This window comes from Rhinolophus sinicus, chromosome 15, assembly GCF_057876585.1.
Source record: "Rhinolophus sinicus isolate RSI-liver-muscle chromosome 15, RSI-T2T, whole genome shotgun sequence".
Lineage (NCBI taxonomy): Eukaryota > Metazoa > Chordata > Mammalia > Chiroptera > Rhinolophidae > Rhinolophus > Rhinolophus sinicus.
In genome coordinates this window covers 72,998,202-73,014,383 of record NC_142515.1, presented here as the reverse complement: position 1 = coordinate 73,014,383, position 16,182 = coordinate 72,998,202, and the positions used below count along the sequence as shown (strand labels likewise).

The following is a 16,182-nucleotide window of genomic DNA, read 5'->3' as shown; positions in this document are numbered from 1 at the left end:
CCTCCTCCCCAGTGCCCCCCAGGACAGACAGAGACAAGGCCGGCCAGACGAGTTTTATTGTGCCCTCTCCTAGCAGGCCATGTGTTTGAACCGCCAACAGTGCTTCAGGTATTGGAGCCAGGGGCGGTGGCGGGGCCAGCTGCAGGTTACTTCAGTGGTAGACTCTGAGCAGTACCCCAGAGGAGACACCGATTGGCAGGACACAGGCTGCTCACGCACCAAAGTGCTGGTGGGGGGCTCTGCTGGGGACCCCTTCTGATGCTGGTTGCTGGACTTGGAGGCCTTGGGGGCTAAGTCCCCTGGCTCACTAGGGCTCTTGTTAGGGGGCTGCATGGGGATGGTAGTGCCACTGGGGGACTGCACGATGGGGGGCCCCTGGTGGAAGGAGGTGCTTGGACTCTGCATGGAGCCTGAGGCCTGGTGGGCTGACTGGGAGGGGCCCAAGGAAATGATGGAGGGCCGGTTGCGCTGCTGGTTGGGGGCCTGGGGCTGGCTAGAGGAGTTGGCTCTTGTCTGAGGCGCTCTTGACTGAGGCCCAGCCTGGGGCTTGTGGGGCAGCTTGGAGCCACTGGCAGGGCCACTGGCCGGGGACTGAGGCTGGGAGGTGGTATGTGAGGAGCTCCCAGGGGCTGGCTTGCTTGAGGACAAAGGAACAGTGGTGGGCTGTGCTGGTGAGTCAGCTGAGGAATCCGTGGAGCTCTTGGGCTTGGGGTGTGATGTGTCCTTCGGCTGGTTGGCCAGTAGGTCTGTGCTGGGGCTGGGTGGGGACTTCATTTGTCCTTCTGGAAGTGGGTCACGCTTACTTTCGCTGCAGAGAGAGGGCCATGGGGGTGAGGCAGGTCTGGTGGTGCCCTCAGCCCCTGGGGCTTCACTCTGCTGCTGGACAGTGGGATGGAGGCTGCTGGGGGCCAGGGTGGGGTCCGCGCCAGGGGACAGCAGCCATCCTACATGCACTCAACACACATGCACATGTGGACCCACGTTCATACATAAATGCATGTGTACACGCACACATGAACGCACACATATAGGCCCTACTTCCTAGGGGTGGGGGTTACCTATGGTTGGCTCTGAGGGCAGTGGGGGACCCACTGCCCCAGCTGCTGAGGTGACGAGCGCCCGGCTGCGGGCCAGGGTCTGCAGGACTGGTTCCAGAGAGCATAGGAGAGAGAGGCGCACAGTGAAGAGGGGAACGCAGAGTGTCAGATGCCAGCAGCCAAGATGCCAAGCAGAAGCCAGTCAGAGTCAGGAGTGGGAAGGCAGAAGTGAAGGTGAGTGAGGATGGGTGGGCTGAGAGATGGACAGACTGACAGAGACTGGGACAGACGGATACCCCCATGTCCTACGAGCACACACCATCCCAGGTTATTCCGGCTGCCACGTCCAGGGCCCGTCCGCTGAGGTCTGTCATGACACTGTCCACGGCCTCGTGATGCTTTAGAAAGAGTGGACGTATGACGCGATGATACAGCATGTGAGCCCCGTTCCACGGCCCGGGAACCATGCAGAATAACAGGAAGGCGCACTGCGGGTATAGGCAGCAGTCACACTTGGCCTTCTGCTCTGTGCCTCCTGGGTAAGGGTTGGGCTTCCTCCATCAGACACTGGGCTAGGTGGACCTGGGCCACCCCCGTCAGACACCCGTCAGGATGGGCCTGGGCTATCTCCGTCAGACAACCCCTGGCTGGGCCTGTTTCTGCAGGGAAGGGGCTAAGTCTCCCCCATGACATCCCAGGAACAGCAGGGCGGGCCCCAAGGGCCCTGTCTCTGGTCGCCTGCCTGCTCCCTGGAGACCCTGTCCTGTGTGTGTCCTGCAGCACCCACCTTGCCCGCGTAGTAGAAAGGGAACCAGGACAGGAGTAGATCGCTGAAGAACTCGGCCAGCCCGAACAGGCTGTACACCACCCAGTAGGTGAGCCACACAGTGTCGTCCTCTTTGCTTGGGCTCTCTATAGCTTTGATTCTGGGGAAGGCGCAAGCAGGCTCAGGGACTGCCTGCCAGAGGCCCCCCAGATGCCTCCCACCTGGACAGCCCAGGGGCACTCACGAAGCATATGCGGGGTACACAAAGCCAATGAGATTGCACAGTAGAGACGCCCCGTAACCGAACAGAAGATACAGGCTTAGCAGAGTGGCGGCTCCTGCAGAAAAGAGGGGCGTGGGTAGGTGTCTGGCTCACTCTGTGCCTGGCCCACAGGCCCCCGGGCCTCCTCTTGGCCTGGCAGATACAGTCCACCATTGTTACTCCCCCTACAAGCCTCAGTGACCCCTCCAGGACACATCCCCCTGCAACTCCTGGGTGATACCCCTGTGGCCCTGAGCCCTGAGTCTTATGTCTGTAATCAGTTAAGAGATCCATCTCCCGCATGGGACTGTGAGGTCCCCAAATGTAGGTGGGGAGCTCTGCCCTGGTGGGTACAGAGTAGCTGCCCACTAAATGTTGGTTGAATGAATAAGTGATCGTCTGCAATTATAACCACCTCACTCCAGGTCCTATAGGAGGGGATGGGCACAATATGCCAGCGATTGAATGTAAGTAATTGGAGGAAAACTTAAAAGTGAGGCTATTTTGCCATTAAGACGTAATTGCCAGAGAGCAGACAAAGGTAATGGCATTTTAAACTTTTACTGTGAGGTTTCTCAATATCAGCACTGCTGACCAGCCTCCCTGGCCCCCACCCACTTGATGCCAGGATAACCCTCTAATTGTGACAACCGGAAATGTCACCAGACACTGCCAAGTGTCCTGAGGTAGCGCATAGTCCCATTCTAGACCCCTTGTCTTAGTGGGAGGCAGCAAAGGGCAGTCTAGAGCCCCCAGACCTTGGAGAGCCCTCTGCTCCTCCACTCACTTACCACATGACACTGAGCAAGTCTCTCTCTGCTTGGAGACTCAGTTTCCCCATCTGTCAATGGGGTGGTAGTGGCCCTGCCTCTTAGTGTTGTGGGTTGAGATAAATACATTCAACACAGAAGACTCGTCCTTTCCACACATTACTGAGGGCCTCTGGTCACAGAAACAGCAATGAGGCTCAGAGAATAGTGTGGGGGGTGGGGGCAGCCAGGAGCGTTAGTCAGTCTGAAAACAATAATGGTAACTGTCACATCTATTAAGCACTTCTTATGTATGGGGCTCTGTGCTTCCCTGTTCTGTCTCAGGCAATGAGAGAAGGAAGCAGAGGGAGAGGAACTTGCCCAGGGTCATTTGGAAGCATTTACAGCCTCCCGCCTCTTCCCCTGAGGCTGTTATCTGCACACACACACACAGAGACAGGTCACTCGTGGACCAAAGGGCAGAGTCACCCCCACCCTTCCCTCTACCTGCATTAGTTTCTATCTGAGCCTGGGGTCAGGAGTGGGAGGGGGTCCTCCCCACCTGGCGCCTCTGGGTTTCCTGTTACTTGGGAAGGGGGATTTGGCCATTTGGGGCAGGTGGGGTCCAAGGGTTCCCACATCTGGGTGAGGGGGTGGGGAAATGTCACCCCTTCTCTGGAAATCGGTAGAGGGGGAGCAGCGGCTCTCCCAGGGCACCCCTCCCCTCAATCCCTATTCCTGCAGCCTCAGCAATGGGAGGATGACCTTGGACTTGGCGGGGGCACAACCTGAGATCAGCAACAGATGGGGCCCAGGGTAGGTGGGGTGGGGGAGGGGTGGATACTCCAGTCAGGTCAGGTGGCAGGGGCAACCTCCCAACAGCCCCTGCCTCTCTGGGCTTCAGTTTCCTCCCTGTAACCACTAGCCTCCCTGGTGGGCCCCTCCCCAGTGCTTGTGACCTAAATCCCCCACCCACTGGTAGCAGGGATGTGGAAAGCCAGGCAGGAGGTCAATGGCTTGCTCCCAGGGGAAAGTCCCCGGCTGAGCTGACATGGGTTGGGCACTAGGAACCTGGGGGGGACAGATATTGAATCTTCCTTGAGCTGCTTGGCATGGGGACGCCCCGATTGATGGGGAAATGGGATGAAAGTGGATTCCCAGGATCTGCAAATGGAAGGTGCTCAAAACATCTGTCATTGTCCTCACTTAGAGCTCTCCCAGTCACTCCCACCCCAGCATCTTTGTGATTCATTCCAGGGGGGTTTCCTGGGAGAGGTGACAAAGTGGGTGGGACTGGTGCACTGCAAAACAGGGAAGGAAGGCATTTAATGGGTGTTTACTGGACAGTTTTAGAAAGTGGCAGGAGCCACACCAGGCCATTGAGGAGGAAAAAAAGAGGAGGGACTGGAATGGAAGTTACAGTCAGGTGTGGCTGGACCCCCTTCTTCCTGGGTCCCCATCCAAGCTTTCTTCAAAATGAACACAGCTGTCAAACAACCCAACTCCAACTCAACTATTCATGCAGAGTGGGTCGAAGCCCTTGGGCAGCCAGGGAGAGGGCAGGCCAAGGAGGGTACTAGCAGGAAAACAATGGGAGGGGAGGTGGACGTGACCTTTCCCTCCTGGCATGGGGCATCCCTTCGGAAAAACGAGATCGCTACACTGGCTTTCAGACTGGGGTCCATCAGGGACAGGGGTGGCGAGACTCAGGGCACTGGCTGCCTACCTGCCCCCTTCTCCCCGGGGGACAGCAGGGCAACTGGAAGAACCGGACTTCGGCCTGGCGGGCACCCAAAGCCCTGAGGGAGGGGGCAGAGGACCGGCCTCCAGACCCGAGGGCCAGAGTGGGCGTGCTGCGGGGGCTGAGAAAGGGGTAGCTCTCGCCTGAGGTAGCACGCGGGGGCAGGAGAGGACCTGTAGCACACCGTGGTCCAGATCTACGACCCCTCCCCCGCCATATCTAGGTCTACCCGCGGTACAGCGGGGCACGCCCCGCCGTCAGGTCCGGACCCCGCAGCTTGGGCCAGCCGGAGTGGGGCAGGTCTGAGGTCCGGTTGCCCCAGGGCCTCAGTGTGCCCATTGGTGAAATGGGGCAGCGGTCCCGAGCGCCCCCGGACGGCTCACCCGCGGCCAAGTACCGCTTGTCGACACCGGTCTTGGCTTCGAGCACCTCTAGCGCTTCGGTGGCCAAGTTCTTCTGTTCCAGAAGGCGCTCGAAGCGCTGGCGAAGGCCGTCCATGGCACCGGCCGTCCCGGGGCTGGCAACCCGAGCTCGACCGCAGCCCGGCGAACCGACCCTGCGGAGCGCGCGCCGCTTTTCCCCGAACCGAGCCGCACCGCACAGCCCCGGGGCTGGTCTCCGCCCCGGGGCTGGTCTCCACCCCCTGTCCCTCGCACCGGCCAATGGGAGGGCAGGGCGGACAAAGGAGGTGGGGCCTGCCCCTTCTCCCCTGTCGCATTGCCCTCTGGCCGGCCGCGGCCGCCGCAGCCGCGACTCCAGAGGTAGGAGGCAGGGTGCGACGGCCGAGGACGCCAATTGGCCGAGCGGGAGAGGGACGTAGCTGATTGGAGGGGCGGGGTCATAGCCTTGGATTATTGGCTGAGCCTTTATGTGGGTGGAGCAGGGGAGGAACGAAGCGTGCTGGGGTGGGCGGAACTGGTGGGAGGGGCCTGAGAAAAGCCCGAGCTGATTGGAGAAATGGGAAGGGATTCATTGGCAAGAACAGAGGAGGGGCGGGGCTGGTCATAAAGGAGGCGGGACGGAATCTGAAGGGCGGAGCTAAATTGAGGAGGCGGAACTTACTCGAAAGAACGATTCTGTTTGGGCTGGAGAGGAGGCAGGGCTGATATTTTTTTAGTGGGAGGAGTATGTAGAAAAGCGGGCGAGGCTAAATAAAGGGGCGGGTCAATCATAGTAACAGTGAACCCGCTCCTCTGGGTTGGAAGAATTGGGTTATTGTACAAATGGGAAGACTGAGGCTCCAGAGGGTTTGGGTCTGCAAAAAACCAGGGCAAGCGTGTGTTCCCCCTCTTATTTCTGTCGGATCTTTGCGCCCCTCAATAGGGAGCCGCAAGGCCCGCTGGGAGTTGAAGCCTTTCAGGGGTTGCTATGGCGCCGGGGGCGGGGCGGGCTGTTGGACCAATTCGGCAGTTTGGCCAGGGGGAGGGATAGTTGTAGACCCCGGCCCCGCCCCCGGCGCCATGCGGCCCGCCTGGACTGTTCTCTGGTTGCGCCTGGCTTTGACCCTGAACCTGGTCCTCGTTTGTTTCCTGGCAGTGGGGTGGGCTTCGGCCCGGGTCCCCATCTATGTCAGCAGCTGGGCCGTGCGAGTGTCCCAGGGTTACCGGGAGGCCGAGCGCTTAGCCCGCAAATTTGGCTTCGTCAACCTGGGACAGGTGGGTGGGACCCGGATGGACGGGAAGGGGACGGGGGCGAGACAACCCAAGACCCCAGGCCCCGACTGACGGGAGGGGGGCCCCCCAGGTCCCCTCAATATCAAGAACCCCCAATCCATCCCTGCTTCGACCAACTTCAGATTCTAGGACCCTCAGAGGGCATCATAGCCTCCAAGTGGCCACCTGGTTGGGGGAGGAAGCAAGCAAAGGGGCTGGTCCCTGTCTTGCGGGGGCTCTATCAGGGAAGCCGGTCCTAGCGAAGCTACTGCTTCCCCACATTCCCAGATCTTCCCTGATGGGCACTACTTCCACCTGCGGCACCGGGGCGTGGTCCAGCAGTCCCTGACCCCGCACTGGGGCCACCGCCTGCGCCTGAAGAAAGACCCCAAGGTGAGCCTGGCCTCGAGGCTGCCCACTTGTGGTCTCAGCCACCTCCTGTTATTCTTGTGATTGTTATGAATGGCTGTGACCTTTCACAAGTTACCTGCTCTGAGTCATGGTCTCCACCTGGCCCCCCAGTCTACACAGTGGGGATTCAGATGGGGAACATCTGTGGAAAGCAAATGATCAAGCATGGGCTCAGTGCTCACCCCAGGGCCTGGCACAAAAATATAATTCTTGTCGCAAATCCCTGCCCCCCAAGCTCCCCCTATCCCTCCTTTGTTTCATCCTGACAGATCAAGGTGCCCCGTAAAGAGGGGCAGATAACATGCTAGCTCATGGGGTAGACGAGGGGGAATTGGCCAGTTTTGTGATGGAAGAAACAGTTCCAAAGAGGAGGAATCCTGTCTGAAGTCACTCAATAAGGCCGTGACTGAATTGGCACCAGAACCGAGTCTCCAGATGCTCAGAAAGATGACAGATAGGGAAAAGGCCTTAGAAGCCAAGCTGAGGATTTGAAACTGAGTCTAGCAAGTCCTTGGGAGCCACAAAGAGGTATGGGGCTGGGTTGGGGGGCTGATCGGCAAAGAGGCAAGAAGCTTGATGGTTCGAAACCCACCTGGAGAACTGGCTACAGAGAGAAGTGGCCACTTGGAGATGTTTGCAAGAGATAGGCCGGGCTTGCTGATGGATTAGGTGCATGTGACTGAGGGAGAGAAATCAGGGCCAGCTCCCAAGATTGGAGCAGAGCAAATGGGAAGATGATGACCCTGATTGCTTAGATGGGGGTGGGGGAGACAGGAATTGGTTTGGGGGGCAGGTGGGAGATCAACAAGAAAGGAACAGCAGCCCCAGGGAGGCAGAACAATATGTGCAAAGGCCCAGGTGGGGCAGCCACTGTGGCAGCAGTGTAGAGAGGCTGGTGGGGGACAGATAGGAAGGGCATTGTGGGCCCTGGAGAGAGCGGTAGGGAGCCACGGGAGGATTTTGACAGAGAGCACTGCTGCTGTGTGCTAAGAGTGGTTTATTGAGGCAGGGGTACAGCTGGAGGACCAGGGAGGAAGTGGGTATGCAAGGGTGTCCTGCACGGTAAAGGGGGTGGTAGAGAGAACTGGCCACTGCAGGGGAGAGGACAGGTCCCTGGGAAGTGGCCATGTGTCCGTGGGCCCTGGGAATGGGGGCTCCAAGGGCCTTGGCCCCCTCTGAAGGCAGAGCCCCAGGCACATGGGGACCCTGAAGAGCAGCCCCAGCAAACACAAGGTCCCAGGACAAGCAGTCACAACCCAGACACACATCCCACACCAACCACAGCCCCACTGACAATCGCTCCTTAGTAGACCCCGGGAAGCAGCCCAGGCAGACCCTAGACACAGGCCTTTTGACTAGGAATTGGCAGGAAGGTCTCAGAGGGGCATGTCCTCTTGGTCCGTGGGACAGGACCTTCTAAAGTGCATGGGTGTGAGGCAAGATAGATGGGTCCAGCCCCTGCCTTGGCGTGTGTACCCCTTCAGGTGCAGTGGTTTGAGCAGCAGACGCTGCGGTGGCGGGTGAAGCGCTCCTTGATGGTGCCCACGGACCCCTGGTTCTCCAAGCAGTGGTATATGGTGAGCAGGCTGGGCCAGGCGATGGGTTGGGGTTGTGCTGGATCCCCACTGACTCCAGCCCCACCCGGCACAGAACAACCAGGTCCAGCCGGATCTGAACATCCTGCAGGTCTGGAGCCAGGGGTTGTCAGGCCAGGGCATCGTGGTCTCCATCCTGGACGACGGCATCGAGAAGGACCACCCGGATCTCTGGGCCAACTACGTGAGCCCCTGGAGGGACAGGTTGGGAAGGGGGGTCTGCCTCTGTCCCACAGACTATCCCACCCCCTTCACATCCCCACCCCACCCCCAGGACCCCTTGGCCAGCTATGACTTTAACGACTATGACCCGGACCCCCAGCCACGATACACACCCAGTGAGGAGAACCGGTGAGCCCAGCATCCCATAGGGCCTGGGGGTGGCCCTTGTGCCCTTTGGGGGCCAGGAGGCCTTGACGGGAACCCCTTTCTGCCTTGGGGCCAGGCATGGAACCCGCTGTGCTGGGGAAGTGGCAGCCATAGCTAACAATGGGTTCTGCGGTATAGGCGTTGCCTACAATGCCCGAATTGGAGGTACTGAGGCCCGCCAGGACAGAGGCTGGACTGGGTGGCACTGGGTGGCTGGCAATGCCAGGGAGAGTTGGCAGATCAACCAGGGGAAGAAGCCTCTCACGGCCACACCCTTGCCACTGGGCAATGCAGAGTCCCCAGACTCAGGGTGGGGAGAGATGAGCGCGCCAACCCCCCAGCACAGACGCCCCCCACACTCCCTGGTGGTGGGGAGAGGGCTCTGCCAGGGTGGCTGGAGCTGGCCTGGATGGGTTGTGGCGCAGGCGGGGCTATCCGCCGAGGCCCAACACCCACCTGTGCAGGCGTGCGAATGCTGGATGGCACCATCACCGATGTCATCGAGGCCCAGTCACTGAGCCTGCAGCCGCAGCACATTCACATCTACAGTGCCAGCTGGGGCCCCGAGGATGATGGCCGCACAGTGGATGGCCCAGGCATCCTCACCCGGGAGGCCTTCAGGCGTGGTGTTACCAAGGTGAGCGCAGCCTGGGGCCACAGAAGGCCTGTGCCTGTTCACGATGCTGACACTCCACCCCCGTCCCCATCTCTGTCCCCAAATGCAGGGCCGTGGGGGTCTGGGCACACTCTTCATCTGGGCGTCAGGCAATGGTGGCCTGCACTATGACAACTGCAACTGTGATGGCTACACCAATAGCATCCACACGCTCTCTGTGGGCAGCACAACCCGGCAGGGCCACGTGCCCTGGTACAGCGAGGCCTGTGCCTCCACCCTCACCACCACTTACAGCAGTGGCGTTGTCACCGACCCCCAAATCGTGAGCAGTGGACCCCGCCACCACATCCACCTTGCCTAACCCATCCTGGTCCCTGCCTTTCCTCCTATCCCCTCTTTCTTCCTGGCCCCCACCTTCCCCCAGTACCCTCACCTTCCCCCAGTCCTCTCACCTTCCCTCCTGGGACCCCACTTTCCCTCCTGTTTGCCCCCATCTTCCCTCCTGTCCCCTCATCTTTCCTCCTCCCAAGGATTGCCCCTGCAGTGCTGGAGCACAGACATGGGTCCCAGTCCCCAGCCCTACTGTCGCCCCCCCCCCCGCCCCTTGTTTCTGAGGCGCTCAGCCCCCCAGCCTGTTGTAATGCTCTGCAGTGCCTTCTTGAGTCCTTGGTGCTTTGTGTACAAGGGCCGGGTTTTCGTGCGCCCTGGCCCCAAGCCGCTGTCTCCGCCTGCAGGTCACCACCGACCTGCACCACCAGTGCACCGACAAGCACACGGGCACTTCAGCCTCAGCGCCACTGGCTGCGGGCATGATCGCCTTGGCTCTGGAAGCCAAGTAGGTGATGATGGGGGCCCCGCCTAATGCCCTGGCTCCCCAGGTGTGGCCCCAGCTCACACCCCACCTGCCCCCAGCCCGTTCCTGACATGGAGGGATATGCAGCACCTGGTGGTCCGTGCGTCCGGGCAGGCACAGCTTCAGGCCGAGGACTGGAGGACCAACGGCGTGGGGCGACAAGGTGCAGCAGGGCCAGGTGGTGGGTGGGGACATCGTGCCCACAGCACAAGTGACATTCACCCCTCCATGCAGTGAGCCACCACTACGGCTACGGGCTCCTGGATGCCAGAGTGCTGGTGGACTTGGCTCGCACGTGGCTGCCCACACAGCCCCAGAGGAAATGCATCATTCGGGTCCTGCATACCCCCACGTGAGCACTGTCCTCGGCCCCAGCCATTGCACACCTGCCACCTCCCCAGGCTTTCCTTCAGAGCTGTGACCTCCCCAGACCTCTCCTCACACCTGTCACCATTCTAGCCTTTCTCTCACATCTGCCACCTCTCCGGCCCTCCCGCATATCTGTCACCACCCTAGCCCTTTCTTCACATCTGTCACCCCCCAGCCCTCGCCTTATACCTGTTACCTCTCCAGACCTCCCCCACACCTGTAATTAATACCCAGGGGGCAGAAACATGGGAGGCAGGCCCTGAGGCCTCAGTTTACCCATCTGTAAAGCCAGAGAGTGGCCCCCTGATCTAAGCCCAGACCTCGCCTGCTGGCCACCCTTCCCCCAGCAGGCTGGCAGGAAGGGCTCTGACCCTCCACACCACCCCCAGCCCCATCCTGCCACTGACACACGTGAGGAAGAAAATGTCGGCCTGTGCTGGTCACACCAACTACATCCGCTCGCTGGAGCACGTACAGGTGCAGCTGTCACTGTCCTATAGCCGCCGCGGGGACCTGGAGATCTCACTCACCAGCCCCATGGGCACCCGTTCCACATTGGTGGCCATCAGGTGCGGGGTGTCGGGGGGGCAGGGGACCTGGCCCTGTGGGTCTGCACAGGAAGGGACAAGTGTACTGTGGGGTCAGGTGTGGCCAATATCCCATGGAAGCCAGTCCCTCAGCCAGCACTTGGCACCACAGTCAGATGCTTGCTGTGTCTCACTGGCCCCTTCATGACTGGTTGAGAAGCCCCCCTTCTGCCCTACCCCCACTTGTCTGTACCAGACCCTTCGATATCAGCGGCCAAGGCTACAACAACTGGATCTTTATGTCCACCCACTTCTGGGATGAGGACCCGCGGGGCTTGTGGACCCTGGGCCTGGAAAACAAGGGCTACTATTTTAACACAGGTGAGAGGTGGGCATAGGCTGGGGGCTCTGCAGCGAGTCTCGGTTACCCTACTGCAGAGGGGCTCCCAGTGGTCTCCTTGAAGAGACTGTAAGCTGGCATGTCTAGTGCCTTGTAGGTGTCCTACAATGGGTCCTGCGTGGCCATGGCACCATCTGAGTCTGAGGATCCAGGGTGGGGTGGGGGTGGCTGGGGAGTGGAGCCCAGAATGGAAAATCAGGCCACAAACAGCTTCCCTCCTTCCTCCCCATATCTACTGCAACCCCTGCCTAGGGACACTGTACCGCTACACACTGCTGCTCTATGGGACAACTGAGGACATGACAGCACGGCCCATGGGACCCCAGGTGACCAGCAGCGCGTGTGTGCAGCGGGACACAGAGGGGCTGTGCCAGGGTGAGTGCCCGGCGCGGCATGGCCTGCTTGCTGACTGTGTGTGCAGCCCTGGGCGTGTGGGTGGGCCAGGGCCACAGGCCTCAGCCTCACCCCCGTCTCCATGTTCCCTGTGCAGAATGCCACAGCCCCACCTACATCCTGGGCCACCTTTGCCTCTCCCACTGCCCACCACGGTACTTCAATCACACCCACCAGGTCATAACCACTGGGCCGGGGCGCCTGGCAGTGCCCGCCCTGCGTGTATGCTCCAGCTGCCGCTCCTCCTGCTATACCTGCCGTGGCAGCTCCCCACTTGACTGAACCACCTGCTCTCCACGTTACACCTGGATAAGCACTGGGGCTCCTGCTCAGGGCCTACCACCCCCATGGACACCCCCAGCCCACCACGACTGCCCACCCCTGCCGCTGTCACCTTGGCCCAGCCCAGGCCATGATGCTGACCCTGCTGGCTGTGGCCTTTGAGAGCCCCTTCCTCTGCAGCATTCTCTCCTTGGGCTGCCCTCCATCATATGTGGGTCCTGCCAGTGCCAGAAGCCACCCCTGTCACCACCTCAGTACAGCTGCTGGCTGGACCCCGGAGACATCAGGCTAGGAGAGTCAACATTCGCCTTGGCCTAGGCCCCTGATGGGCACTGCTGTCCTGCTCCCTCATTCCAGATGAGCGCCCAGGGCGAGAACCTGCCCCCGGAAAGCCATGGTTGGCCAATGAGGCTGGAAGGCCACAGGTGGCCCTCATGGAATCCTGCAACCCTCGGCAGGTCCAGGAGAGAGAGAGAGAGAGAGAGAGAGAGAGAGAGAGAGAGAGAGAGAGAGAGAGAGAGACATCTAGTTACACAGTGGGGTTGGGGTGGTGGGGATGGGGCCATCCCTTCCCTACCCCTGAATTGGTGGGGCAAGGGGGGAGGGGTAGAAGCAGAGCCAGTGACACTGTCCAGAGTCTCAGACACCATGTCTGACCTCAGAATTTGCAAATAAAGGTTGAACAGGAGGTGCCAAGTCTGTGGTCTTCTTTGGGGCACGGGCGGGCCGCCCATCCTGCTGGAATGGTTGGGGGTTTCCCTGGTGCACTGCTTAGAAATTGTCTTCCCCAGCCATCAGCCCCTGGAGGACCTAGCAGCCCACAAAGAAACGGAGATCAACCTGGGGCCCAGAGAACCCAGCTGTTGGAGGTGAGAGCTGGCAGGGGTCCCTTGTGATGCCCACATGCTCCTAGGGCCCAGCCCCCTGCTGACCTACCTCCCTGTTTCCCCACATTCCCCACCCCCATCCTGTTGACACTGAGAACTAACAGAAGCGTGTCTAGGAGCTTCCAACATTTATACTTCTCCATTCCCTGAGGGCCATTGGGAAGCTGAGGGAATTATTGGTTGGAGGTATATTGCTGTCTCCCTCCCCCTGTTTTTGACTTCCTCATCTGTAAAGTGGATTACCCACCTCTCTGGAACAGAAAGAGGATTCTGAGGTGTGGGTTGGGAAAGGGGGTGCAGATGAACTATTAAATGTCCCTCATCTGTCCTCACACACACTGATGGAGTGGGGACACGTTCATCCTGATTTTCAGAGTTGGGAGAGGATTTCCATGAGTGTAGGCTGGCCTGTTCCCTTGACCATGGGGCTTCACTCGGGCTTGATGGGGCAGGCCTCACCTGTTGCAGGAGCCCACAGACCCCCAAGAATACCCTCTTCTGTGGCCCTGGGAGTCTGGATATTTGCTTGGCTACCGGGCTCAGTTGACCAACCTCAAGCCTTGAAGAGTGAGGCTGTCCAGGTCTTTGCAGCTGGGCAGTGGGAGGCTGATGCCTCAGCACTTGAAACTAGACACAGACATGGAGCCCTTGCCTAGATCTGCCTGGGGAGGAGACACGGGTACCCAGCTGGGCCCTGTAGAAGCAGGTGGCCAGCCAGGGAGGAGACAGCCTCATCTCCCTACCTTGTCTTCCCCAGCTTTCCTCCCTGTCCTGTCCACACACCCAGTCTCATGGCAGCCCAGCCCCTAGCCGACCCTAGCAGGACCAGGCTGTTTAGCCAGGGGCCCCTAGCTTCCCTCTCGGACCCTCCGTGGCCTCACCTGTGCCACAGCACCAAGTCTAGCACCGGTCTCACCAAATGTTTATGAGGATCAAGAGGCAGTTTTCCTGCTTGGCACACAGTAGGCATGCAAAATAAGCTGGCTTGGGGCAGCCCCTTGGGAAACAGTCAGGCAATTTCACAGGCAATTAAACATAGTTACCCTGTGACCTGGCAATTCCACTTGCAGGTATGTACCCAGAAAAACTGAAAGCAGACATCCGCACAAAAACCTGTACACAGATGTCCACAGCAGCAGGATTCACAATGGCCAAAAGATGGAAGCAACCTAAGCGTCCATCCACAGATGAACGAATAAACACAGTGTGCTTCAATCACACACTGGAGTTTACTCAGCCATGAAAAGGAGAGGGCACCGACACTCACTACAACGTGGATGGACCTTGAACACATGATGCTCAGTGAGAGAAGACAGAAATAAAAGGCCACACAGTGTGATTCCATTTATGTGAAATGTTTAGAAAAGACATATCCAAAGATAGGAAGTGGGTTAGCGGTTGTCAGGGACTGGGAAGGCGGGTGGGGGTGACTGCTGATGGGAATGGGGCTTATTTTGGGGTGATGAGAATATTTTGGAATTCAATAGTGGTGATGGTTGCACAACCTTGTAAATATACTAAAACCGCTGAATTGTGCACCTTAAAAGGGTGAATTTTACATTTTGTGAAGTTTACCTCAACTTAAAAAATTGCAAAAGAAAGCATTTATTGAACTGGAGAAGAACCATACAAATATAATATAAAACATTTTGGTATCAAAGAACCCCCATTTATTGAGTGCCTACTGTGTACCAGGCTCTGAATATATCAAAGAACAGGGCAGACACAGATCCTGTCCTCCAGGGGCTCACATCCATCAGGTGGGGATACAGGGGGTCTACGTGTTCCCCTCTCTCCCCCAGAGTCCTTAGCAGCTCCCCCACTCATCTTGTTCTAGAATTAGACTGTTGTGATGGTTGTATAGCTGTAAATATACATAAGGTGTGATCAAACAATATGGTAAATGTTTAAACAAAAAAATTATTACAGTAAAACACACATTGCCATAAATCCCCCTTGCTTTGAACACACTCCATCATTCTTGCCACTTTCTGAAGCAGTTCTGGAAGTCCTTTTTCGTATTGTCTTTAGTTGTGCTGTCGTGGCTGCCTCAATGTCCTGAATCAATTCAAAACGTTTACCTTTCATGGTCATTTTGAGTGGGGAAGAGCCAGAAGTTGTATGGTGCCAGATCCGGTGAATAAGGTGGATGAGGACACACCGTAATGTTTTTATTTGGCAGAAATTGCCATACCAGAAGCGATGTGTGACACGGAGCATTGTCATGATGGAGGATGGTTTACGGCACACTAAAACACACCTTCTCTCAATTGTAGCTCACACCTGACTGCACTGAACAAGTTGAAACTTGTCACACACTATTACTGAGTTTCGACGTACCACTTCTATCTCTGCCTTTCTGTTGGGTGGCATTCAACAGCGGCACTCACTGTATGTTTTTTTAAATAAAATTTATTTATTTATTTATTTATTTATTTATTTATTTATTTATTTATTTATAAGGAGGGCGCAGCTCACAGTGGCCCATGCAGGGGATTGAACTGGCAACCTTGGTGCTACTAGCACCATGATCCAACCAACTGAGCTAACCAGCCACCCCAGCATTCACTGTATTTTTTTTATCACACCTCATATTGAGACAGGTTAGTTTGCATGTTGTTAGGCAGACAGGAAGATCCCTGGCAGAATAAACAAAGGCAGCCATATCCTGAAACTCCAGGACAAAATGTAATGGAGCCTTGAGGTTAAGGTTAATAAGTTATCTCGTAAATCCCTTTTGGCCAAATAGAGCAGATCTGATAGATAGGAATGAGTTATTTCGTTAATCCCTTCAGGATGGGCAAACAGCAAACCTGATAGACAAATTCCATTAGAAGGCGCCAGCTCCCTTCTTCAAGTGGGCAAGAGAAGATATAAGAGGCTTTGCCTTTGATGCTGGGCACCCCAGTCGGGACCCCCTCTCACTGGAGAGCTGCGACTCTTTACTTTTAATAAACTATCCTCTTTTGCAACTCCTTGCCTCTCCCTGGTCCCAGCTTCCATTCTTCTGTTTCTCGAGACCACGATCCCGGCTCTCACAGAAATATCCCACATCAGTATATCCCCAAACCACATAATTGTACACATTAAACAGGTGGACTTTATGGTATGTAAATTACATTCAATAAAGCTGTTAAAAACAAAAATTGCTCTCTGCTTTGAGCCTATCTTCCTGTCCTAGCAAAGAGGGGTTGGACCAAGATGATGGTCCATCACCATCCACCAGGTGGGGCCATGGTTTTAGTTGTCGGAAGGGCGACCATGACCCAGATC

General features: G+C 57.6%; 2 protein-coding genes across 11 annotated transcripts; one reads left to right on the top strand and one right to left on the bottom strand.

Moving 5' to 3' along the window:
* Positions 1–38: 38 nt before the first annotated feature.
* On the bottom strand, positions 39–5,288 carry REEP6 (receptor accessory protein 6). 7 transcript variants are annotated; one of them, XM_019744179.2, is made up of 6 exons: positions 4,939–5,181; positions 2,048–2,141; positions 1,825–1,963; positions 1,357–1,525; positions 1,059–1,145; positions 39–808 (listed from the first exon to the last, which is right to left on the bottom strand). In XM_019744179.2, exons 1-6 carry the CDS (start codon positions 5,051–5,053, stop codon positions 771–773), a joined length of 642 nt encoding a protein of 213 aa, XP_019599738.1. In that variant the 5' UTR covers positions 5,054–5,181; the 3' UTR covers positions 39–770. The 7 variants fall into 7 exon arrangements, with proteins under 7 accessions (XP_019599738.1, XP_019599739.1, XP_088648326.1 ...); XM_019744181.3 differs by having other exon boundaries at positions 741–808; positions 1,357–1,435; positions 4,939–5,182; XM_019744180.2 differs by lacking the exon at positions 1,059–1,145 and having other exon boundaries at positions 4,939–5,185.
* A 667-nt stretch (positions 5,289–5,955) lies between these two features.
* Positions 5,956–12,600, top strand: PCSK4 (proprotein convertase subtilisin/kexin type 4). 4 transcript variants are annotated; one of them, XM_019743925.3, is made up of 15 exons: positions 5,956–6,210; positions 6,496–6,600; positions 8,103–8,195; positions 8,269–8,397; positions 8,488–8,564; positions 8,659–8,747; positions 9,047–9,219; positions 9,308–9,520; positions 9,933–10,033; positions 10,111–10,214; positions 10,286–10,403; positions 10,768–10,989; positions 11,204–11,328; positions 11,600–11,673; positions 11,838–12,600. In XM_019743925.3, exons 1-15 carry the CDS (start codon positions 6,016–6,018, stop codon positions 11,922–11,924), a joined length of 1,905 nt encoding a protein of 634 aa, XP_019599484.2. In that variant the 5' UTR covers positions 5,956–6,015; the 3' UTR covers positions 11,925–12,600. The 4 variants fall into 4 exon arrangements, with proteins under 4 accessions (XP_019599484.2, XP_019599483.2, XP_019599481.2 ...); XM_019743924.3 differs by having other exon boundaries at positions 5,959–6,210; positions 8,305–8,397; positions 11,600–11,722; positions 11,838–12,572; XM_019743922.3 differs by having other exon boundaries at positions 5,959–6,210; positions 11,600–11,722; positions 11,838–12,571.
* The last annotated feature ends 3,582 nt before the right edge of the window (positions 12,601–16,182 follow it).

What these genes read in the sequence shown, in the direction of transcription:
- REEP6 (XM_088792200.1), bottom strand. Translation starts at nt 5,273, where the DNA reads ATGCGACAGGGGAGAAGGGGCAGGCCCCACCTCCTTTGTCCGCCCTGC. An exon ending in CAAGCGGTACTTGGCCGCGG is followed by an intron (nt 809 to 4,938) that starts GTGAGCCGTCCG and finishes CTCTCTCTGCAG; the next exon opens with CGAAAGTAAGCGTGACCCAC.
- PCSK4 (XM_019743922.3), top strand. Translation starts at nt 6,016, where the DNA reads ATGCGGCCCGCCTGGACTGTTCTCTGGTTGCGCCTGGCTTTGACCCTG. An exon ending in GCCTGAAGAAAGACCCCAAG is followed by an intron (nt 6,601 to 8,102) that starts GTGAGCCTGGCC and finishes GTACCCCTTCAG; the next exon opens with GTGCAGTGGTTTGAGCAGCA. An exon ending in TTGTCACCGACCCCCAAATC is followed by an intron (nt 9,521 to 9,932) that starts GTGAGCAGTGGA and finishes CTCCGCCTGCAG; the next exon opens with GTCACCACCGACCTGCACCA.